The following is a 25414-nucleotide window of genomic DNA, read 5'->3' as shown; positions in this document are numbered from 1 at the left end:
AGGCTTACATCCTCTAGGGTTTAGGTTGTACAGGGAAATTTACATGGATACCCTTATTATAAGGACATTAGTGAGGCACACAGTGTCCTTTTCATTAATGGGCTCTTAATGGGCTAGCTAGGTCGGCCCAACTATGGCGAAAGGCCTCCATGGACTGTGCGGCCCTTCAATCCTTTTCTCCTGACTGTGTTTTATCTAGGGTGAAGCCTTCATGCTTTGCCACATGGCCTTCAACATGTGGCTTTCACCCATTGGCAGATGTCTCCCGAATTGTCGAGCTTGGACCCGATCTTTTGATCTTTGCCATCATGCTTCACCTTGTGGCTTCGCCTGATGAGGACACAACTAGCTCGGATATAACCATGACTACCTTATGTATTAATCAACCAAAGGTGCATATGTTCTATATTAGATTTACTTGTTATATATTCGAACAAACGTTGCTACACAATGAGTTTTGTGTGTTTTCGATTGCAGAGGTACTTGCTTGGGCGAAAGAAAAGAGACCGAGCATAAGGAATGCATGGATGATTGAAGAAGTTGATTGGGAACCAAACCAAAACCTTCTCCAAGTCTTCTTTCATCTCACCACGTCACTTTTGGTCCATAGAAGACAAGAGATAAAGTTCAACATGTTTTGGATTCGGATTCGGGCCTCCTCACAACACCAACTACAAACGGACCTAGCCGCTGATTCTTATGGAGTCTACTTTCATATGATTTTGGTCCCACATCAAAATTCCTACCGAGCTGCCGTGAATCTGCAAAACAAGCCACATATCTAATCCAGTCCGAATCTGATTTGTGTTTTGGGCCTTGTAATTGTGTCGTGGGCTTAGCTGTCACGCCCAGAAATTTAGCCCAAATTTCCAGACTATTTTGTGTATTAAATCCCTGTCCAGGACCAGCCAGGGTACACAAAACGACAAGTAATATACAGTTCCAAACGTAAATAAAGTGTAAAATACTTACAGAAGAGGCACTTAGTCCTCACATCGAAACAGAACGACAGCAGCGGAAAAAGGCGATCCTAGCGGAGCTTCAGCTCCACTCCACAGGCAAAACTCAACTGGGGTCTGAGCCTTGGTCTTCTAACTTCATCTTCAGCTCAGAAGCACTACACTTCTGAAAAGGGGGAATAATAGCAAGGCTGAGTACAACCACCGTACTCAGCAAGCCACACCAATGATGCAGACGTGCAAGGGGAACACAAGGACGGTTTGTGGCTATTTGCATAAAGGCGGTTGTAAAACATTTTATTTAGCAAAACAGTAAAACTGTTGAGTAATAAAAGTAACATTAAATCTCCACTGATCAACGCTACACCACGTTGAACAGGCCCAACCAACCCACCTGAACTACAGTGCATTGAGTCGATTTATTAAGGTGGGACTAATCACGGTGAATCTGGTCAACCGCCCATAACCGCGGGCACGGCTATTCGAATAGTTTACTCTGATCAGAGGTGTACAACTGTACCCACAAGACACAGCCCCACGACACGTTTCCGTGCGCCGACATGCCACCACGACATACCGGAAAGAGGCCGTGACAGGACCCTTTGCATAACTCCCTCTAACCAAGCACACCACACCTCAGGTTTCACCCCCACTCCTCGCAAGGCAGCGGGCAGTCCCCTCTCATGCCTAGGTGAATCCGGAAGCCGCATAGGCCGTCGCAGGGCCCATCCAAACTCCATCACGCCCACCCTTGCCAGGATGCGTCGGCTAGACGAAAGCTACACTACAAGCCCAGCTGTTGCCCACGCTGGCTTGTGGTAAGTACGATAAGTTCTTCCAGGGTATCCCGCGAACCGGTCCTTAATTGCCATGGATGCGACTAGCAAAACCATGCACCCACAGCCCACCATTCAGTTGTATTTTAGTTGGATAATTAAGACCACGAAGCATGGTCAGATGTCTCGAGCATGCAGCTCATTCTAATACTAAAAAGGTCTAATACTGTAATTATCCCATCAACTGAGCTAGTGGTAATTAAGCATGGCTAAGCATATAGTTCTAGCTAGGTCACATAAGTACCATGAGCTAGTTGATTTATCACCCAAGGTTGACAAAGGACAGATATCAAGTAAACATTGGCACAAGCGAGCAGATAGGTAATACCCGGATCCCATGTAATTAGCAAGACATGCATGTTTATTTGCAAACGGTAAAACATTTATAAATTGGGATCAACATGCTCAAGGGGAATGTGTGACTTGCCTTGCTTCTTCACTTCAACCTTCTGAACTCTGATCCTTGCGACCGCGAACTTCCGAAACGACGGGAACTACACGCAGGCACGCAAAACGAGGAAAAACCCTAGTAAAAACCAAGGAAACAGTACATAAAAAGTAAACAAACATGTAGAGCTCAATTTTAGATGAATTTTGCAAGTTGAATTAGATATGAATTTTAGAAGTTTTGAGCCATTTAAATGAATTTCTAGAATTATTATTGATTTATTGCGCAATTATTATTTAATTTCTCAAAGGAAAAGATGATCGCTGACGTCAGCAAGGGGCGGCCGGTGCCGACACGCGGGCCCCACACGTCAGCGGGTCAAAGGGGGAGACGCACAGTGGACACGGTCCACCGCGGCCGGGGCGGCACCGTGGACCGAGACCACGGGTGGTCCACGGGCAGCCACAGGGCAAGGCGCCTAGAGCACGGGCACGGCTCAGAGCCGGCCTAGCTGAGACACGACGCACGGCGGCGCACGACCACCGGCGGCGACGGCTGGCGACGGCGCGGGGAGCGGCGGCGCACGCGGGCAGCGGCGACGCACGCTAGGGAGTGGCGGCGCGGCGCGGCAAGGGGAGGCGGCAGCCGGCTGCCCAGCACAGCCGGCAGAGGCGCGGGCGCGGAGCACGGCGGCGATGAACCGGCCAGACGGCCACCGGCGGTGGTGGCGCGTCGCCAGGCGGCCGGTGAAGGGGAGACAGAGGGTAAGGGAGGGATGCTCACCGAGCTCGCGCAACAGCGAGGAGACGACGGGAACGCGGCGGCGACGAGCTCCTCGAGGAGGCACGGCGACGGCGGGACTCCGGCGACGTCCGGCGAAAGCGGAGGGACGGCCGAGCGCCAGCAGGACCTGGGGAAGGGGATGGCGGGATTAGGAGGGCACAAGGAGACACCCGGCGGCGTGAATCACCGGACGGAAGAAAGAAGACTGGCGGGTGCTCACCGGTGTGCGATGAAGGTGGAGTTCCGGCAGGATTCGGGCGACGGGGAGTGGTGGCCGAGGACTTCCTCGTCCTTACGAAGCCGAGAGAGGCGACGGCGTGGGTTGGCGACGACCAAAGCAGCGGGACGACGCGGCTGCAGTCGACAAACGGAGGTGGTGGCTCGGGTCGACGGTGGAGGGGTGGTTGCGGTGGCGATTTAGGGAAACGAATCGGATGCCGGGGTGCGGCGAGGCACGACGAAGCTTTCGACGGTGGCGGCGCAGCGTGGCAGCGACGCGAGTGGCGGTGGCGAGCGACTGGAGGAGACGAGAGGCGGCTGTGGCTCAGGTGCACGGTGAAACCAGCGCCCGGGTGGTTTATTGCAGAAGCGGAGCGGTGGACGGGGTGCGGCAACGCGCGGCGAGGCCGGCGACGCAAACGGCGCGGCGCGGGGACGGCGGCAGCAGCCGGCTGGAGAGTCGCCGGCGAGCGGCGGCGCTTGGGCTCGCGTGGGGAGAGCGGGAGAGAGTGCGGGGAGTACGGGAAAATTGGGGAAATGGACGAGGGTCGCATGGACAGTGTTTATATAGGCTCAGGAGAGGGAAATCGTTGCCGAGAGGAGCGGAATCGGGCGGCAACCGGCCGGCGACGTGGGGTGGCGACATGGAGCTCGAGGGAGGTCAAACCGGCGTGATTTTTGGGGAAAAGTGGGGGAAAATGAGGAGGAGTGGGTGGCGACCACATCTGCACGGTCGAACGTGCGCGAGGGAGGCGGGAGGCGGCGGTTTTAGCGGCGGGGTGGGGCGGCAATTGCCGGTCCCTGGCGATGGGGTGGCTGGAGGTAGGGGAAGGGGATGACAGGTGGGGCCGCGGGTCCCACCTGTCAGCCAATGGAAGAGAGAGGGGAAGCCAGGTGGGGGTTTTCTGGACTTTGGGGGAGGGAGGGGAGCCGAACTGGGCCGAGCAGCCCAAAGAGGAGAGGGGAGGGAGGCGCCCAGCCGGAAGGGAAAGGAGCAAGGAGGGGAATGGGCCGAAAGCGGCCCAAAGGGAGAAGAGGGAATTTTATTTGTTTTTCTTTTTAATTAATTGATTAAATGATCTTTGTGCTATTAAAATTATTTATTGAGCTCCGAAAATTCACGAGAAAATTTCAGAGAATATTTTAGGGCACAAATAATATTGCAAAACATTCCCGGCCAATGATTTTTAAGGGAAAAATTTAATTCTCCCATTAATTCACTCGAATAAATTGTTTTAACTTTTAATATAATTTCTAGAAATGCATTATTAATTGATTTTTAATCCCGAACGAAAATCGGGGCGTTACATTAGCTCAAGGGGGTGTGCGCCCTAGGCCAACCCTAGGACATCTCTAATCATATTTATTCAGTAGTCGTCATCGTTTAGAGTCGGGTTTTGCTTAGATTATTCTATCGAGAACAGTTTCGCCGCTAAATCGGTTTGTAAGACCCCAACTAGTGAGCTTAATCATTCATCTGCAATTTTGGTTGTATTCTATCTTGTTCTTGTTTGTGTTCTTCGATTGGCAAACAGGGATTAGCCTTTTCAGTGAGGTCATCCGCGTTTCGATACGGGTGATAACCAGAGGAGACATGGTGTTGCGATTGCAGGGCTCAAGAGCGTGTTCGATCAAGATGCCGGATCGATTTGTGTCGCGAGTCCGCCCAAATTATTGGTTATCAGAACCTTTCGAAAGATCGGGAACCCTAGTCCACATCATCGCCTCAACCGAATCTTCTAGACTTGGCTTAATTCCTCGCGAGTTAGACTGTTTTGGCAGGTCTGGTCGAAGGCCCTCGTGGCATGCCTCCAACAATGTCCATCAATGCAACAGCCATTAAAAGGCAGAGTGGTATACATTTTTCATAATCCACATCAATGCAAGTATATTTTACACATACTCAGCTAACATCAATATGTTTTTCTAGTACTTCACAACGCAGTTTTCTACAGAGTTCATAGCAAAACAGATGGACGCTGCAACTTAACAACAGGATGGAAATCTTTCATGGAGGAGAATAGCATAAGCATTGGAGCTATCTGCATATTCCACTTTTATATTAGGAAGCGCTTAGAAGCAGTGGTTTATATTGTCTCAGAAGAGTAGCTGTAATATACCTATGCCAGCTTTAGGAACAATGCCTTTTGAGTTGTCCATGAAACCAGCCTACTGATGCTATCTCCATATGCACTGCTTTTGTGTAACAGTGCCTAGAGACAATAGACCATATATGGCACAATCAGGCTACCTAATACGTGTAGCCGATTTTGCTCTAGGGCCTACCATGTAAAAACTATCTATGATCAGTTTATAAACCATCGACCGGTACTTACTATGCTATTTACTAATGACGGTACCATGTTCCATTATATGCAACTCTACACCACAACCTACCAATTCTGTACTAGCAAGGCTCATGTTACCATTCACAATTATGTGGTTTAAGTATTTAGAAATTTCCCTTCCCAAATCTAAAAATATATCGCCCTCTTAATGATGCACCCTTTACTCCGGCTGGGGCACGGGAAAGGCACGCCTAATGGCCTAGTGGATTTATAAAACCTTTCCGGAAGAGAATTTTTTTTGTTTTTAATTTTTTTATTAAAATATTTACAAAACTAATTTTGTGTTTGAAAATTTTACAAAACTAGTCGCCCGCCGCCCTTGGGGAGGGCGATTTTTAAAAATCGCCCTCCCAAAGGGTGGTTTTTGTGACATGGCACACGGCCGTTAGGTCATTCCTAACGGCCGGCTATGGGGGGCGTGCCATTTTGTAGGCGGCCCCCTTGCCGCCCTTACGGAGGGCGGTTTTACACTGTTCGGGGGCCGCCTGCAACAGGGCGACGAGGGCGGCCTGGTTTTTTTGCAGGTGGCCCCCTTGTCGCCCTTAGGGAGGGCGATTTACCACTGTGCGGGGGGGCGCCTACAAAAGGACGGCGAGGCGGCCTGGAATTTTGTAGGAGGCCCCCTTGCCGCCCTTAGGGAGGGCGATTTTTCCCCTCCCCACTATAAAACCCCTTCCCCCTATGAGAATTTTCAATGTATTCACTCAAAATCCAAAAAAAGAGAAAGAGGGAGGGGTGAGGGGGAGGAGAAGGGGAGCGGCGAAGCCTTGCTAGTCTACTGACTCCATCACATGTAATACATTCATTTGAAATGTGTTTCCATTTTGTTGTTGCATTTTAGTTTTTTTACCATATACTTTAGTAGATCTGTAGCACACACCCTATTTTAAAATTTGAGACATAGGACAAACAACTTGTTTGTAGTATCTTTAACTTAGGGCGTAGTTTGTATTGATGAATGGGGGGGTTAGATCTGGTTAGTATGATATGAACTTAGTTAACATAGCTATTTTTTCATCAGGCACAATGTCAAGTAAGGTCATGTTTTAGATAGTTCATGGTGAAGGCAACCTTAGATTTGGTCCTGATGGTGTTAATCGGTCAGATTTTGTAATGACATCGAAGGGCATCGATAGGCCTGCCGAGAGATCATTTCAGTCAATTTATAATTGGTTGATGCGAGGATTTAGAATAGACTTAGAAGTCTACACAATGTCAGTATCGGTTGTAGTGAGTCGTGCAACGAAAGGTTATTTTTGGGAACTCATGCTGATGCATAGCACTGTTGCTTGGAAACGGTATCTGGAGATGGCTTTTGAAAGGTCATGGCCCCTGGTTATTTTTGTGTTGGTGCATGAAAATGATAGAAATATTGCAATGGAAACCGAAGAAGTGGAGGGTCCAAGCCATGAGGGGGATTTTGTTGAACCATCGGGGGAAGATGAGGGAAATGACACAGTGGTGGTGCAGGCCATGGGCATGGCGGATGAGGGGGAGAGAATCAGTACAATCGTTGATGAAATGGAGAGGGAAGATTTAGATAACGAGCAAGCGGAGGGCGATGCATCATCCGACGAGGAAGGTGATGTAATGTCCACTGATTGGACAAACGAGGACTTCTCGGGACTTGCTATCTCAGAGGGGCATTATGTACCCTGGGAATACAAGGATAACGAGGTAATTGAGGGTGCTACGTATGCTCATAAGGAGGATATGAAGGAGGCAGTGAAGTATTGGGCGGTCTCATTGATGAGAGAGGGTGGTCAAGTCAACCAATTATGTGTATGAAGTGAGGTGTGTGAAAGAAGATTGTCCGTGGCGTGTTCATGCATATAAGGGTAAATTGAAAGAATATTGGAAAGTTAACATTGTGACCGAGCATCAGTGCCACTTACAAGGGGTCGAGAAGTATCACCGCAACATCACATCAGCTTTTGTTGCAAGTGAGATGTACAGGAGTGTTGTCGGTAACTCTGGCTTTGAACCAAGAGCAATTATTAGCCGCATTGAAGACAAATTCAAGTACACCATAACCTATGCCAAGGCTTGGAGAGAAAAACATAAGGTTTTAGAGATGCATTTTTGAAGCATCATATGATAATTTGCAGCGTCGGTTAGCCACCATTGCCTAGAGGAATAGCAATACATACTATGGCGTGCATACATTTCCATCCACTGTTGATCCTAACAAGAGTGTGTTGCAAAGAGCCTTTTTCTCATTGGGTGCTTGCATGAAGGCTTTTGTGCACTGCCGGCCTGTGTTATGTATAGATGGAACATTTTTGATCGGTAAATACAGAGGTCAGCTATTGACAGCGATTGGAGTTGATGGGAACAATCAGCTGTTACCTATGGCTTTTGCATTTGTACAGAGTGAGAACACTGAAAGCTGGTACTGGTTCTTGGACAGAGTGCAGAGAAAAGTCGTGTGTATGAGGCCCAATGTTTGCCTTATACTTGATCGTCATGCGGGCATGTTGCGGGCTATTGACTACTTGCAGAACGGTTGGGATGAGAAGGGAATTCCAGCTAAGTGGCCCGATGTTCAGAGTCGGTGCTGCATGCGTCACATGGGTGCTAATTTCTACAAGCAATTCAAGAACAAGCATCTTATGGATCCTTTTAAGAGGCTCTGTGCACAGAATCAAGAGAAGAAATTTAATGAGTTGTGGAATAAGTTGGATGAGTTGACAACCAAGCAAACTGACGAGCAATCTCGTCGACTACAAGCTGAAGGTGACGAGCCTCTAGTACCTCTTGGTGCACTACATGATGACGCACCCACAATGAGAAGGAGGTCGGGATCATCTATCCAAAAGTTCTCTCATTGGATTGAGAATGAACCAAAGGAGAAGTGGTCTCTATTGTTCGACACCGATGGTTCTTGATATGGCATAATGACAACTAATCTAGCCGAGGTTTACAACTTGGTAATGCGAGGAGTGCGAGGACTACCGTTGGTTGGTATAGTCGAATTTATCCTTCACGGCACGCAGGCCTACTTCAGGGATCGATACAAGAAAATTGGTCCCTCAATGGTAGATAACAAGATAATATTTGGCAGCGTAGTGACTAAGTACATGGAAGATAAAATAGCAAAGGCACAGAGGCATAGAGTTGTGGCTCAAGGAACAAAAGTTCATCGGTATGAAATAATGTGTGTTGATAGGAGCAGGCGTGGAATCATGCGCAAGCATGCCGTGCAGGAATGTGTACTGAAGTCTGATGGAGGATGCAGTTGCACCTATATGAAGCCTAAGCTTCGACATCTGCCTTGCTCTCACGTACTTGCCGTGGCAGGAGACTGTGGTATATGTCCCGATGTGTACATGTCACCTTATTTCAGGAAGGAAGCAATCTTTCATACATGGAGTGAGGAGATACATGGGTTCGGGATTTCAGGATCATACATAACTCAAAGGTCCCAAGTTTTTTTCATTCCCGATCCATCGAAGTTAAGGGTGAAAAAGGGGCGGCGTTAGACTAGACGCATCAAAAATGACATGAACGAGTCGGAAGCTGGTGGGAGGACTCTACGCTGCAGCAAGTGTGACCATCGCGGCCATACTTACAAGAAATGCTCGAAGACTGCACAGGGTCAAAGCACCGAGGATGTTGGTCCATCTGGAGAGGCAAGTGATGGAAGAAGACCACCTGGGGAAGGAACAACAAGCTAATAGGAACAACAGGCGTCCTCGTGCGGCAGGCGATGCGATGGTCTAATAGTGAAATTTTGCTCACGCGTGCGCGTGTTGTCACATCAAGTGGGCCAGATGAACTCTCATTAAGTCCAGTTATAACACTAGTTGCGGCCCTATATAATAGACAAGCTGAATACAACCGCTTCATATCATCATTCATATTCCCACACATCTAGAGAGAATGGAGCTCCATTTCTTGAGCCAAGCCTCATGGTACAAACTCGGGGCATGAGATTCTTCCAATGCGCAAACCTTGATCAGGTATGATTTATTCGTTACAAGTTCAATTAACTGTACTGAATACATAAAACACTAACCGATTTCTACTCCATCATAACATCTTACGTAGACATACCGTACATTGTGCAACTACATTGAGGTGTAGATACGGAGGACCCACAAAACGACGGAACACGTCCATATGCACGTAGTGAATTAAGATTGGACTACCTTAGATCTCTCTTTCATGCACTAATCACTAATCACTACTTCCATGCACTTACATCTATTTACACAATTTTTAAAATAGGAGGAAGTTAGGAAATGTCAATTCGTACAATGGATCGATACGGTCAGAGTTACTTCCATTGGTCAAACGATAACGCAACCTGAGACGACCACGCAATTCATTCAGGCATGGATGGTGGATGGAGTACGAACATCAGGTACAAATTGCAAGCTTTAGACTGGAGGAACAATCCATTAGGTTTACCTAAATGGTCAGAGCGTCCAAAGTGTGGTTGTACAGATCACTGCCAGGTGGATACCTAGTTTGCAGAACAAACAATTGGTAGGAGATACTTTGTCTGCCCCAATGTAGACGACGATTTCGTTGTACGTATAACAAATTCCAAATTTAACTAGCATCTGCTTATTATTACTATCATATTTGACTAACTATGTTTGTTTCTTAGGGCAATCCAGGAAGGTGCGCATTCACTTTATGGATCGACAATGTCAATCCCACATATGATGGCCAAAAGATAACTGAGTCTGAAACACTGGTAGAGTACCAGCGAGAGAAGGAGCATTAAAATGCAATACATGTTGAACAGCGCGGAAGGGGTCGGTAGATACGCTCAGGCTCGATTTGTTAGGACTGACAAATTTGTATCTTTTATCCATGCTATCTTGTCATTATAATGTTTCATTATTATGGTGTGTTGTTGTATGCCTCACGAATTACAAATTAATGGGCTCTATCGTTCCGATTTCCAAAGTTTCTTTTACGCCACGATACGTTGTATCCTTAAAATTTATAAGTATCTGCTTATATTTTTATAACTTCCACCTTCAATTGTGTACATGATTCAACATACGCGAGAATTATACGTAACTTACAATTTATAGGTAACAAACCCCCTCATTTCCCTGCAAAAAAAAAAAAACAAACCCCCTCATTACCCTCCAATCTTTATGAAAAATTAAATTATTCAAATTTTATAAAAATGTACTTACTTTGTTCGTTTCAAAATGATATTTTACCTAATTTTAGCTGCTAAAAGATTAGGTTTATGTAAAACACCTATTTTGAAAAATTTTAAGTGCAAAATAATTAGATTTATGTAATGAATAATTTGAAACTATTCTCCTTCTATTTCGAAACGATAATTTACGTAGTTTATAAAGTAACCATTAATTATTTCAATGTAAAAACACCCCTTGTTGGGCTCCAAACTGCGAAAACAACGTACCATTCAAATGTAATAATGTTTTTCTTGTTTCACAATTTTTTAAATAATGGTTTACTAAATTTTCTAAATAAACGGAGCTAAACACCTGGGACTGCCCTTGCCCCCCAGCACAGTGAAAAATCGCCCTCCCTAAGGGCGGCAAGGGGGCCGCCTCGCCGCCCTTTTGCAGGCGGCCCCCGCACAGTGGTAAATCGCCCTCCCTAAGGACGGCAAGGGGGCCGCCTACAAAAAAACTAGGCCACTCTGTTGTAGGCGGCCCTCGAACAATGTAAAACCGCCCTCCGTAAGGGCAGCAAGGGAGCCGCTTGCAAAATGGCACGCCCCCCATAGCCGGCCGTTAGGAATGACCTAACGGCCGTGTGCCACGTCACAAAAACCGCCCTTTGGAAGGGCGATTTTTAAAATCGCCCTCCCCAAGGGGACGCGGATCCTCTTACTTTACTTGCTAAAGTCACGGTGTGACTTTCAACCAATCTCCACCGTCCGACTCATCCGATGGAGGACGTCTCCTGCGGGCTGCTTTTGGGCCATTAAATGCCATTTGATTGATGATCCTAACCAGCGATTAGTGAACCTAATTACCTAACCAATATAATACTACATGAGATTAGTCAGATAACTGGAAGTTACTTCTAATCTGTGTGCTAAATTGCTGATTCCATGTGAATATATTACTGTGTAATCAGCATTATTGAAAAATTTAGTGTAAGCAGTACATGTGATTAGTTTTCTCGCCAGAACGTATCGATTGATATTTTGCACGTACGTAAATGAGATCCCTCCAAACATTTTATTACGAAGAAATTGTAAGCGTGTTGGGGATTGAACACGGGACCTCGGAGTCAAAATCACAAATATCAAGTGCGTCTCTATGTTCCACGTATATAGCAATGTATCTCTATACATAGTTATTTGCTTAAATTTCTGTTGTTATTAGAAAAAATATACGTGCGTTACAATTTTTTCTCGATCTTTCAAAATTGATCGAGGACTTTCGATCCACTTGATTTTCATTTTTTTTCATTTCCCAGAAAAACGCGGGAAAGCAGCTTTATTATTTTTAGTCACCAAAATAAAAAATAATTTCATGCAGTTGCCGGCCTAATCTCTCATTGAGTAGTATTGTTTAGATTTATTACTTGTTGGGTAGAATCAGTACTAAAATGACATTCATCTGCAACAGATTAGAGGTAACTAGCCGGTCATCCCGTGCCTTGCACGGGTTATTGGTATTGGTAGTATAAAGATCAAAATTTTAACCATACGTTTACTACGTTGGTTATATTCGAATTCTAGCATGTTAGATTGAAATAATAGTTAACTACTCCGTTTGTCTCAGAATATAAGTATTTTTAGAATTAGACAACGGTTATTAAGAAAGTTGGTACAATTAAATAGGGGAGTGTTGTGGCTGAAGGAGAAGTGAAGATAGGTGGAAAAATTGAATGGTGGAGGATTGTGATTTGTTGAGAAGAGAATGTTGCTGGTAAAGTTGTTATATTTTGGGACAAATTCTAAAGGTTAGAAGTTGTTCTATTTTGGGACGGAGTGAATACTACTTGTTAATTATTAATTTCGAATTAAACAAATGCTAAATTTGTGATACATCCAACTTATTTATTTGATATTGTGGAATTCTGGAATTAATTAAGTATTTAGTTGTGTCTGTGGTCGAGTTTAAATTTAAGTGCACCCAGTAATTTTATAATTTTCAAATTCAAAAAAAAATAGTTATACTCAGTATGGACCCTAGAAGATATAAGATATATGCAATTAGCTTTTTTCTCTCGTAATAATAATTAGTAGTGATGTATGGTCTCTTGTCTATCTGTACAAATTAAAGAGTCCACGATATTGCCAATTGCATGTTTTATTTTTCACAAACCCTAAATAAACTCTAATGCTATGATTTTGCGATTTTGCCATGATACATGCTTTTTAACGTGAATTTGGTCACGTCTATCAGATCAAGCCTAGATTGTTTACTCTTGCTGCAAGTAATTCTCATATGAACCTACGTACATGATAAATATTTGTTTCCGTGCATGATTATTCGCTTAATAGGTTTCTAGCTAGTTCAAATAGATAAACCGTGTGTAGGATTAATTCTGAATTTCGTTCTCTTTACGTCGCATGATTTACTATCGAGAAGAATATTTATGAAATCCCAAAGAGTCAGGATTGCTAAAATTATGGGGGTAAAATTTTTCACTTAATTTCACGTCATGTATCCTATATGATACTCTAGTAAGTATGTTTCCCTCTCTCTCATTTCCTTTTCCAAGTAGATAATAATTAAATTATTTTTACTCCTAATTCTTATAAACTGTGTACTAAAAAACAAAAGGTAAATATTGAAATTTATAATGTAATTATTTATCTTATGAAATTTAGCGTGTAATTAACTACAATGCAAGTGTATGTAATATATTGTAGTTACCCTTCGGTTTTCCTAAAAGAAATTGTATCTCGAAATTAGGCTGCTAAAATATACTTGTAAATGGAGCTCTATATATTAACTGAAATACTTGTTAGGAAAAATTGATATAAGGACTAACCCAAACGAATGAACATGAACAGTAAGCTGCAAACTACATGTACATATATATGCATTGCATACGGGATACACCGGGCATATGGAAAATTAAATATAGTTGATTGCATTCAGAAAATTATAATCAATATATTTTTATCTGCTTGTACTGTCATTAAACAACTTATCAAAATCAGAATTGACAACTTAGAACTTGCAAGTTTAATGGAATAGAAACACACATTCAATATGCAAAAGATGATCAGCAAATAGTTGATCATTCCAATCAAAACCATAAATTGAGTGCGTCCTAATTAAATAGACTGCTAAATATGTATTGCGAATTGAACACGCAAACCATGCAAATTCAAAGGAATACGTATATATGTATATTGTAGATGCAGCAATAGATCTGTAGCAGACGCAGTGACGGATGTGCAAGCAATTTTTTTATTTTGTAGCAAACTTTTTTCCCCCAGAATTCATTTGGTTAAATTTCGTTTCAGGTTAAAATTAATCCAATCTTTATGGAGTAAAAATAGTACCTGCTCCAGACGTCAAACCAGAGACTTAACAGGGATGAACGATACCTCTGGAGCGAGAGCGATCACTGATTCACTGCAACTTTTAACTTCTCCTCGTGATTGAGGCAAATTATCGCTGATCGGGACCACAGTCTGGGATCAAGGTCGATGATCGCGTTCGCCGTTTCTTCTATCGCTTCTAAATTTCCAATCTGATTTCTCACGATGGAACTTGGAGATAAATTAGATGGGTTCTGTCCTTCCATCGATAACTCGGTAGATAGGATTTGCAAGTAGCCCACCGAGTTTAAGATTGATTGGCCCACAACGTTAAAGTATTGCATGATCTACGGTGTAGATTAAAGGAATTATCTAATTGACGCTTAGATCTTTCTGGTTAACGTGAGAGCTCCAAAAAAGTGCCCGATTAGTATAGGTATAGATATATATTTTTAGTTATCGGACTAATCTCACGTAGTATTATATTTTATAGATAATTAGGTTCATTAATCGCTGGTTAGGATAAGCAATCAAGGCATTTAATGGCCCGAAAGCAGCCCACGGGAGACGTCCTCCGTTGGATGAGTCGGACGGTGGAGATCGGCCGAAAGTCACACCGTGACTTTAGCATGTAAAGTCAGAGGATCCGCGTCCTCCCCAAGGGCGGTGGGCGACTAGTTTGTAAAATTTTCAAACACAAAATTAGTTTTGTAAATATTTTAATAAAAAAATTAAAAATAAAAAAAAATCTTCGGAAGAGCTAGCTTTCTGCAGCGACAGCGTCTAACGCAGCTAAGCTAGCAGCTGCTGAGATATGCATTCTTGATTGACAGCTGAACAACTAAGTTTTCCAGTGCCCTGCAGCCCAACTGCCCTAACAGTGTAGCAGCTACAAAAACATACTACCGAACAGGCCCTGCTAAACACGTTTGTTTGCCCATATTGAACTGACTTTCTACTGCACGGTCATCGTTTCGAGAACCTGAAGTTTAACTATTTGATAGGAAAAGAAACATCAAAAGCAATCAAGAGTAGATAACGCTGGTCGAATTACTAGTGAGTTCCCATTGTCGATAATTAAACAGAGAAAAACACACGAATGCAACGCTTTGGTCCAGGATGGCAGCTTCAGGCAGCCTCACCATCCAGTGTCCAGGATAGGATTTCAAAACCAGTTCTCCCTTAAGGAAATGTGATATTCTTGGCGACTGAGTTCTTCTCTCATGCGACTGTGTTCTTCTCTCATGCTACTGACTGGCTTATTGCGTTCATGTGCTTTGTTCAGCTTCACATGCATCTTTGGCCTCCTTTACCAAGTCCTCCAGTTGTTTTTGTACCATAGGAATAAGTTGACGGGCTTCAACCATCTCGCTGTAGGCATTCATGAAAGATCTCTTACGGATCTTCCCTTCATACTTATGTGCATCCTTCACTAACTTCGACAGCTCATCTTGTGTAAACATCTGAAAGAAAATAGGTATGCTTCAGCGATTCAGCCCATTACAAAAATGCCATGTTTCCTCAAAATGGAAAATATTTAAAAAATGTTACAGTTTACCGCTTCCTCAGCTGTAGATCTTTCTGTGGGGTAACATATGATCTTAATACCCGTAGCAAGTTTCATCAAATCCCAGTCTAAACATTTAATGCCAGACCGTTTCTCAATGTATTCACCAGTCCAGCGCAAGTGCTTGGAGTTTTTCACATCACAGTATTCGCAATCAAGCAAGAAGCATGCCAGCTTAATAATAGAGTCAGTAACCTGGGTACAAAAGAGCATTCTTTCATCACTAATAAAAAAAATGTAAGTAAATATTGCATTCTTTGGGAAAGGACAGTTAAGGATTCCAAGTGCACATTGAACAAACTATCATATAAATGTGTGATGGGGAGGCATTGACATTAAGGAAGCAACTTGTGAACTCACCATCTCTGGTTTGACATCCAAACCATAGCGGTTAAGGAGCATGTACAATCCTTGGCTCATTGGGAGGTAGTCGTCCTTGCTCAACTTCATTTTTTCTTGGGGTACTAAAACATGCATCAGATTCTTCAGGCCCCACATCACTTCCATCACAATTTCATCAAACATGCAGGGCACACTCTGAAAGAAATGACAGCAAAATTGGTGCTCAAGGTTGTCCACTAAGAAAAGCAAACAAGGGAGCTGAACACTAACCAAGCTTCTTTCAATGATTTCTTTATATTCGGGTTTTCCAACGGCCATTTTCTGCCCAGGGTGATGCCACTTCATGATCATCTCAGCAAGGTCGCAACTGACACCAGTATCATGATTAATGGCACTGGACTTGTCCTTGATTTCTCGAAATTCCTTCAGCCAAATGAACTGATAGATAAACGAAAGAGAAGAATGTTAAGGGGCAAAAAATAAATAAATCCAGTAAATAATCATGCAATGTCTCCCAATCATGACGCATGCAATTCAGTAGGTACACCGCAATCAGTGGTTCAAAAACAGTGGACACTAAGCAGCTAGTTCCACCAAGCAAACCTAGGCATGATTAGGCACATGTAAATTTTACTACATAGAGTATGTACTATCACATTACATAGAGCAAACCTGGCATATTAAATCATAGAAACTGGCATATCATACATCCATGACATCAATGATGTAAAATCTTCATCTCTAATTTGCCCCACTTCTCTGTGCAGACCCGAAACAACACTAGGCAGGAAAACAACTAGATGCAATCCTAGGTGCTATGAAAGAGGGGCAGCTGGGCCCAGTTACTAGTTAGCCCAGTTACTAATTTTGAATTTTGAAAAGCGGTACTTCTCAAGATGTGCTGCCAAGAACAGCTGGAATATTTAATCACAATCGAAAGATCTAGCCTTTTTCAATTCCTTAAGTTCTTGCAATGTGGTTGAGAATAAGTTGTTGTGCTAAGGTAATATACAACGCATTTTAAAAACAAACAAAGTGATGTTCTTTGGGTTAGGCTGTGGTGTTCATTATCCCGGTAACCCTGGCTTTCGGAGCATGTTAGAGCTCAATCATCCCTATCCCACAGTTAGAAAATAAAATTGGTTGTATAGCAAAGGTTTTAGCCTGCAACAATCCATTCTTTAAACTATAACGAACAACTTTCAACAGAGCATTATGGAAAAAATGCATTTTCAATCAGTTGATCAGCAAACAAAAAAATGAATACTGAGCTTGTGCTTGCATTTCTTCTCTCAATGCAAATAAAAAGGAAAATGTAAAGTAAATGTGGTGGTCAATACCCAATTCAAACTGGCAACCAACAACGCAAAAAAAAAAAGGAATAACAATAAGAAGAAATGACTAACTTTGGATACCCTATAGTCCACGCCAAAGTTTGCCCAGATTTCCTGTAGTTGGTAGAGAAAACAGAAAAGTTAGGTCGATGACAAAGAGAGAGGCAATCAAGCACATAAGTAAACAGGGAAGGAATAAAAGCATGCACCTGCAGGGCATTTGGTTGAATGAGTCTGTCCCCACTCATACCAAACATTGCGAAGCCAGAGGGCGTCTCAAACAGAACTAAGACTATTAGACAATGGTACGTATTGTGATCTGCGAACACACAAGCCAAGCAAACTTAAGCAACAGCAAGCAGGAAGGACTGCAAGAGGCAACGAGAGGAGATCAATCGCCCATTCAGTCAGCACGCGTGAAGCAAAGATGTGGATCTTAGGCTGAAAAGCCCTCATCTCTGCGAAATAACCTCTACATCTGCCACGCGGAGTCAAACTGCCATGAGCAGGGTGTTCACAGTATGCGAGATCGACAACAAACGGGTTCCGTGCATACAGGAATCGCCTCCCCAGATCTATCTGCTCTTCCCATGCGATGCATGTGCTACCATAAGTTAAGGATCCGCTAGGGGTTTGCTTTCTCATCCTCACACGCCAGTTTTCCTTCCGACGTGGGAGGGATCAAGAGAGGGTTGGTGGCTCACCTACACCGGCGATTGACCCCGCCGTCGCCGTACGAGTAGCACTGCATCCTCGCTTACTCGAGGTCGAGGTCGAGGTCGATCTCTTAACTGTCATGGTGTGTGAGATTGGGACCGAAGGAAGACGTCTCAACGTTGGCTTCCTAATACCGGCAACAGACGCCGCTGCCGGACGAGAAGCACCGCCGCCGCACAGATTGCGAGATGTGGGGGTTGGGGGGAGGGGGGGAGTATTTTACCTTTTACGCGTGCGGCTGTTGTGCTTCTGGAACCGCCTACAAGCCAATCGATCCCACTGTTTGGGCCTGATTCGAGATGAAGGGCCGTTTTGCATTGCTACAGGAACTTATTAGCCGTACCAATATTTTTGTAGTTTAGATAGTACATGTGCTTGTTTGGATTGTGACCAATCTATATCTATATCTATATCTATACTAACTAGCAAAATGCCCGTGCTTCGCTACGGTTAAAATGAACGTTTAAATGTTATAAATATTTCAAGAACGGATATAAAACACTGTCGCATTTTGATATACTCGTATAGTCATAACGTGCTCTCTATCAACTCTCACATGGCAAGCGCATGATATCATTTACAAAATTGAGATGGTGCTCGGACTCTAATATGTCATGTCACAGAAAGAAAATAATTACTTACTTAAAATTATTGATTTTTGAATTATCTGTTGTTTTTCGTATATTGTCTGTATTATGCACCACACATAATATACGTGGATCCACATAGTTGCCGCGTGTTGCAATAGGTAAAAACTAAATTAAATTAAAGTGTTGCAACAGGTAAAAATTAAATTAACAAACACAAACTTTTCTCAGCATTTTTCATGTGATCGAATATTATCCGTATGGTTAACATAATAAAGTTAATGAGCAGCCAGCCAACCACGACACGCCACTCCTCGCCCTTGCCTCATGTGGCTCCTATAGTAACGAAGCTCGGGTCACGGCGGTAGCGACGAAGAATCTCGGGGCGGTGGGGAGGTTTGAGGTTAGTCATGGACTGTGTTTTGTGGGTCCAAAGCTCGGGGCGATGTGTCAAGTCTTTTGGAATTTTTTTATAATTATTATTTTTATTATCTCAAATAAATATTGAAGTAGAAGTTTCGATTATTTTGGTGTGAAGAATAAAAGATCTTAATAAAATAATTTATTTTTTAGCTGAATTAAATCCATGGATTAGCACAATCTAGAACACATTGGCACTTGTCCACAGCTAAGGTTTTGTTCAGCAGCCTGGTTAGGAACCCATGTCTACAGCACGGGAAAACGGAGCAGTACATTAGCTCGTGATTAATTAAATATAAGCTATTTTTTTCATAAAATGGATCAATATAATTTTTTTAAGCAACTTTGGTATATAAACTTTTTATAAAAAAAGGACCGTTCAGGAGTTTGAAAAGCGGGCGCGCAGAAATCAGGAGGGATGAGTTGGGAAAACTGGGGAAGAACACAGCCAAGTGCAGCCAGAAGCTCCTATTTTTTCAAAAAAAATAAAAATAAAAGAAGATTATTTCTTGTACAGTACTACTGACTACTGAGTAGATAAAATTGTGTGGTATGGTAAATTGGTAATCCTTATCCTCTCACTCTCTCACTGTTTCGTTCTCTCTCTCCCATTCTGTCTCTCCCTGTCCCTCTCTCTTTACTCTCCAAGCGTTGCTCCTCAGTGCTCACGCTCTTGTTCAACCGGGAGAAGATGCCGTTCAACGCATCGGCAGCGGCGACGGCTCCTCCGGCCAAGCACCTGGTCGGCGTTCGGCTCAACGCGATGGCGTCAAGGTTGAGGAGCTGATCCGCCGTCGACGGCGACGGGTGCTCACTCTGTCGTTCTCTCTCTCCCATCCGGCGCGACGCCAAGGGCGGCTACTGGGCGGCACTCAACTGGGAGAAGATGCAGTTCAACGCGCCGGCGGCGGCGACGGCTCCTCCGACCAAGCTCCTGGTCGGCGTTCGGCTCAACGGCGATGGCGTCAAGGTTGAGGAGCTGATCCGCCGTCGACGGCGACGGGAGCAGTCGATCCGGCGACCTCTTCCCCTCCTTCACGGATCCCATGGTCTCTCCGCTCCCTCTTGCGCGGATCCGTCGTCGGCTGCGACGGGAGGGGTTAGATCCGGCGACCTCTTCCTCTCCCGCTCGGATCCCGTCGTCTCTCAGCGCCCCGCTCACGCTGATCCGTGGCCGGCGACGACGGGAGGGTCCAGATCCGGTGGTGTCCACTGTGGTCGCGGCTTCCCTGCCACCGCCGCTTCTGCACGCGCGGCCCATACACCGCACCCTGCCGTCTCCTTCTTCCCCGTGTTAGTATGCCTTTCATATGTTTTTAATGTATTTGTGCTGTTCTTATAATGTAGTTTTGCACTTATGATAGCATGTTACTTGTGCTTGCAAGGTTGGGTGGGTTGTCACTGTGGTTGGAGCTGGTTGTTGAGCTGATTGGAGTCAGAGATGGTGGCCAAGATGGAGAGGAGATGTCACCCGAAGTTGTCTCGGAAGCCGCAATGAAGGTTCAAATCTAATATGAGTTTTGGGCTATCTTGGGTTCCTTTATAAAAAAGAAAAGTGATATAAAAAATATTGTTGAGATTATAAAAAATTGAATGATTGCCATTATGGTTCCATTTTCTTTTTGTCACCCTCTTTTCGATCTGTTAACATAAACTTAGGGTAAGAATTAACTAAATTTGTTCATTTTTAGGTATCAACTGAATATAGTCTCATTTGGCAGTTTGAAGAATTTTGAAGCAGTTTCAATAGCACCGTCCATGACTGATTGACTGATCCCATGACTTATAACCTGCAAAATGGCAGAATTAGTAGAGACTTGGGTGCACAAATTAGCTCTTTGTTCCCTTACTGCCTGCTAGTTAGTGATGATGTAGGAAAAGAATACTTTGGTACTTGTGTTATGAAGTAGCAACTTAATCAGGAAAAAATAACATTTGAATGGTCCTAATCTATATACACAAATTGCACTTTTATATACACGGTCCGTTTTGTCATTACTGAAAGGTTTATAAAACACCCCAGTGATAATGCTGGCAGCCTTGATATGTCCTCATGGACGGAAAAAGAAAAAAATTGCAGTAGTTTAGAACCCAAACCTAAAATATCAATTAGGTGCGGTCTTGTAGCTTAGCCATTGCCCTGTGATATGGACATATGTTACCATGAAAGGAATGAAGCAGTTCTTAGATAAATTATATTGAGTGTTAGCTTCAAGCATACATGGCAGATGCATTCCTATCTTAAATACATTAGAATTGGCCTAGATTATTTATCTTCAGAATTAATCTCATCCTATCATTATGACGATCTTGGTCGAGTGGCTGACTCATTGCTGGATGATGGTTTTCTTGCAGGCGGAGATGGAGGCGGCAAGGTGGGGCTGCTGGCGTTGGATGTTGCACTCGCGTTCCCGCAGGCCACGACGTCCCAGTTCCCGCCCGCCGGTGAGACCTCCTCTCTTGCTTTCCCGGTGTTCTCAGGTTCTCGGTTTCCCATTATTTTAAATAATGAGATATTATGATTGGGTGAAACTGTCTTGGCCATCTAATTGGAGTATTTGAGAGAGGTGTGTGCACTGTGCAGTCGGCCTTTGTTGATTCGTAGTTATCTTCAGTCTTGGGCAGCTTAATCTGGCTCCAAGTTGGCAGCAAGCAGTCCCTGTTCTGAAAACTGCTCTCTTACTTAAGTTTGCTGAAGGGATACTCCTTACATCGAAGTTCATTAGCTACACTTCTTTGGTTAGAAATTGCTCTGTTGCTGTTCAATATGTACCAGCAAAATAAATATGAGAAATCATTCTAGTGCTTCTAATAGGGAGTCATCTTTCAGCTTCTATTAAACACGGAACATTTAAGAATTACCTTCCATCGTCGTATAAATGTAGTAAACGCAGATGTGTCATGCCCAACAGGGAATTGAGTAGCGTCAAGCGGGAGATTGAGTATCCACACCAATTATTAGGTGTATATACGAGTCTTGTTTGTATTTTCAGTTTTTTTATATAGGTTGAGAAGATGTTTGCATCCTACTTAGCCATGTAATTCTTATTCTTGGATTCTGTATGTAATTCCTGGGTTGTAATTATTGAGCCATGTAATTGTATATGACTATTTGGGATTCAATCTTGGTGGGAAAAAACCGGGCCCGCCAAAAAAACTAATCGCGACTCACCAAGAAAAAATCGAACGAAAAAAAGGGCAAAAAAAACCAATCGGACAGAAACTGGGAAAAAACCGCGTGCGGAAAAAAACCGGGCAAAAGAAAAAACCAATCGGACGGAAAAAATCCGGGCCAAAAAAACCGCACAAAACCGCGTGTGAAAAAAAGTGACGGACCAAAATAATTACCGGAAGCCTTACTTATTATTTTTTAAGTAGGTATATATACTAGCAAAAATGCCCGTGCGTTGCAACGGGTGAAAAATTTCCAATGATAATACACACTTTTCATGTATAATGTTTGTATCTATCGTTGTTGCTAAGACATATCATAAAGAAAACCTCGACGATGGCAACCTTCCAATGATCTTTCAATCTCATTCTTGCAACTAATAATAGGATCAATCAAATTCTACACTATCTCACACGGTCAAGTCTAGACAAAATAGAGTCACCATGACTCTTCTCTTAATAATAATTAAAAATTTATTTATTTTTTTATATGATACGCAATCAAGAATATTAGCTATACTTATCAAAGTAGTCTGATAATTGTATACAGAATCATGCAGAGTCTTCAATACAGGAGCAACATAAGCTATGTAGGAGATGGAAAACATTAAGTATCCTATCTGACTCAAGCCTTAGATCAATTTGATCTTGTTCCGATAAAACCAAGCCCAAGCCTAAGCATTCGCACGTAAGAACATTCACAGAAGCTTTAGAAAAACCAAACCAATATGGTAGACGATGGATGATACGAACCTTTCTCGTGGAATATGAATTTTTTTCTAAAATTGGACAATTTTTTTGCATTGCACGGTGCGAACCAGATTTTTTTTATAAACGCAGATATTTTCTCACGTTGGGTCGGATAAACACCGGCAATTTTTTATAATAAACGGATGCTAGCTCCCGGAAGCAGTATTTTTTTTATAATAAACGGAGTTTTTTTCTCGGGAAGAGTCGGACAATTTTTTTCGGTTTGAATTTTCTCGCGTGGATTCAGACAGTTTGTTCCGATTCGCTTTTTTATAAACAACATTTTTTTTAGACGGTTTTATTTCGGAGTGGTTTTTTATTTCGCATTGAGTCGAACGTTTTTCAAACCGTTTTTTTTATAAAAAGATGTTTTATGTTTTTCTCGGTTTTTTATTTTTTTATGGAGTCGGACTTTTTTTTTACGTAGGTGACTTTGTTTTCCCTTTATTACGGGAGTCGGTCGTGAGAAGTTTTATTTCTGTTTCTTTATTAAGGGAGTCAGATTTCTTTTACGGACGGAATTTTTTTCCCTTTTTTATCAGAGTCGGGCGTGGGAAGTTTTTTTTTGAGTCGGACGTTTTTTTTTTGACGGACGAGACTTTTTTTTTTTTTATCGATCTAGTACGACAGTAGTTGTTTTTCTCGTTTTTGATTTTGAGTCGGACTTAAAGATTCTGGCATGCGTGCATGCGCCGTGGAAGAAGGAGCAATGGGATTAATTCCGCATGCTATTTAATTAGGGGTGTATTAGTAGTATCTTTATGGATGACTTATAAGAGCAGCTACAATAGCAGGCTATAAGCCAGCTACAAACATATTTTAAGGAGATAAATCAGAAGAGAGAAGAGCAGCGGGCTACAGATTTGTAGCCAGCTGTAGCACGGACTCCAAGATGCAGTGTGTCTATGACAGGTGGGACTAGATATTAATAGTGTAGTATGTAACTATTGTATGAATGAGCTATTAGATTGGCTATAGATGAATTGGAGCTAGTAGTTGGCTATACTATTGAACTTGCTCTCAAGTACCTGGTTTCTTTTAAGGAAAAAAAAAATGATCGCCCGTGAAAGCGTGGACTGCTAAGGCGAGAGAGCGGCGCCCGTCTCGATCCTTCCGCCCGCCCTTATCTCTTCCTTTTTCCAAGCGCCATTTTTCCTCTTCCTCTCTACTCTCGGTCTTCTCTCCTCGCTCGCTTGTATCTCCTCTCCACCGCTGCGCCATCTCCACAGCCGACGACGCCCTCCCTCTCCGCCGCTCCCCCTCCCCCTCCCCCTCCCCCACCGGCGGCACCCCTCCCTCTCCGCCCCCTTCCTCCTCAACCACGGCCCACGGCGGCGAGCAGCACCCTCGCTCGGCGGCGGCGCCCTCCCTCTGCAGGCGACGCCCTCCCCTCAGTCGGCGGCGCCCTCTCCTCGGCAGCATCATTGTCTTCTCCGGTACAGTGGAGGCAACCCCTTCCCGTTAGTGCCTCGGCGATAACATCCTCCTTGCGGCGCACGGTGGGGCGCTCGCCAAGCCGCCACGACCTCGGGGCAGCGGCGTGCTTGCCTCTGATGTGAGCAGTGGCGCCGGTTTTTTTGTGATTTTGTGATTCTCTTGTTTCTTTGCGTAATTCTTGGATCGGATCGGATTTGATCTCTTGTTCAATAATCTGTATTGCCCGTACGGGACGGGTGCGAGCTGGGCGGAGTGAGATGCAATCTTGCAGACTAATACGGATGAAAAAATTCCTAGGAAAATAAAAAAAATGGATGGAAGCGGACTTTCCTCCTTTTGTTTTAATTTTTTCGTCCTTTTTGGTTATTATTACGGACGAATTTTTTTGGAATCCGACAGATCTTTTTTTTTCCACCCGATTGAATCGGATCGATTTTTTTCCCTTTTTTACCGCGTCGACTTTTTTTTTTCGCCCCCGATTTTTTTTCACACGGACGACGGAAACATCTCATACTTTTTAAGTAGTAGTATAGTAAGTATATATTTTTAATTTTCGAATTAAAAACTAATTCATTATAAGATAAGATTTCATAATAAATAAAAATCTGTTGAAAAAAGGGAAAAAAAATCGAAGGCAAATATAATTTGACATTAATTCATTATAAGATAAGATTTCATAATAAATAAAAATCTGTTGAAAAAAGAGAAAAAAAATCGAAGGCAAATATAATTTGACATGAGGGAAGCAAACTGTGCAAGTAATAAAAGGTGTACAAATGAGAAAAGTGGGAGTCGAACCCGGGTGGCCGAAATGAAAACTTTCATACCTCACCAAGTGGACAGACTACTACATGTGGGAAGTGATTACATGGAAAGTACATATACCGTATCAAACGTGATTTTGGAGTAGATAAAAAAATGCCCGATCGGGCTGTTAACCGGATTAAATCCGGATTTAGCGAAGCGCGTGGTAATGACGGACGAAAAAAACACCCGGAATATATATATATATATATATATATATATATATATAGTTGGACCCATCCAATTCTACTGGTGAAATCAGGTCAGATGTAATCCGAACCGTCCACCCATCTCCACCGC

At 43.4% G+C, this 25414-nt stretch overlaps 1 protein-coding gene and 1 long non-coding RNA gene across 2 annotated transcripts; one reads left to right on the top strand and one right to left on the bottom strand.

Annotated features, from left to right (window-relative positions):
- Window positions 1-15002: 15002 nt before the first annotated feature.
- On the bottom strand, window positions 15003-18157 carry LOC127758121 (probable nucleolar protein 5-2). Its single transcript, XM_052283746.1, has 7 exons — window positions 17933-18157; window positions 17438-17547; window positions 17301-17342; window positions 16165-16332; window positions 15913-16089; window positions 15544-15747; window positions 15003-15448 (listed from the first exon to the last, which is right to left on the bottom strand). Exons 1-7 carry the CDS (start codon window positions 18024-18026, stop codon window positions 15254-15256), a joined length of 990 nt encoding a protein of 329 aa, XP_052139706.1. The 5' UTR covers window positions 18027-18157; the 3' UTR covers window positions 15003-15253.
- Window positions 18158-20296: 2139 nt separating this feature from the next.
- Window positions 20297-22075, top strand: LOC127757740 (uncharacterized). Its single transcript, XR_008013524.1, has 2 exons — window positions 20297-20452; window positions 21308-22075. It is a non-coding gene; the product is annotated as an uncharacterized LOC127757740 (long non-coding RNA).
- Window positions 22076-25414: the final 3339 nt, after the last annotated feature.

This window comes from Oryza glaberrima, chromosome 12 (assembly GCF_000147395.1).
Source record: "Oryza glaberrima chromosome 12, OglaRS2, whole genome shotgun sequence".
Taxonomy (NCBI): domain Eukaryota; kingdom Viridiplantae; phylum Streptophyta; class Magnoliopsida; order Poales; family Poaceae; genus Oryza; species Oryza glaberrima.
This window is presented reverse-complemented; position numbering and strand designations above follow the sequence as displayed.

Bases quoted from the DNA above. Each gene is read 5' to 3' on its own strand.
- LOC127758121 (XM_052283746.1), bottom strand. From the start codon at position 18,026: ATGACAGTTAAGAGATCGACCTCGACCTCGACCTCGAGTAAGCGAGGA. The intron at 17,343-17,437 runs GTGCATGCTTTT...TACCAACTACAG, and splicing joins TTCAACCAAATGCCCTGCAG to GAAATCTGGGCAAACTTTGG. The intron at 15,748-15,912 runs GTGAGTTCACAA...TTTTGTACCCAG, and splicing joins TGGATGTCAAACCAGAGATG to GTTACTGACTCTATTATTAA.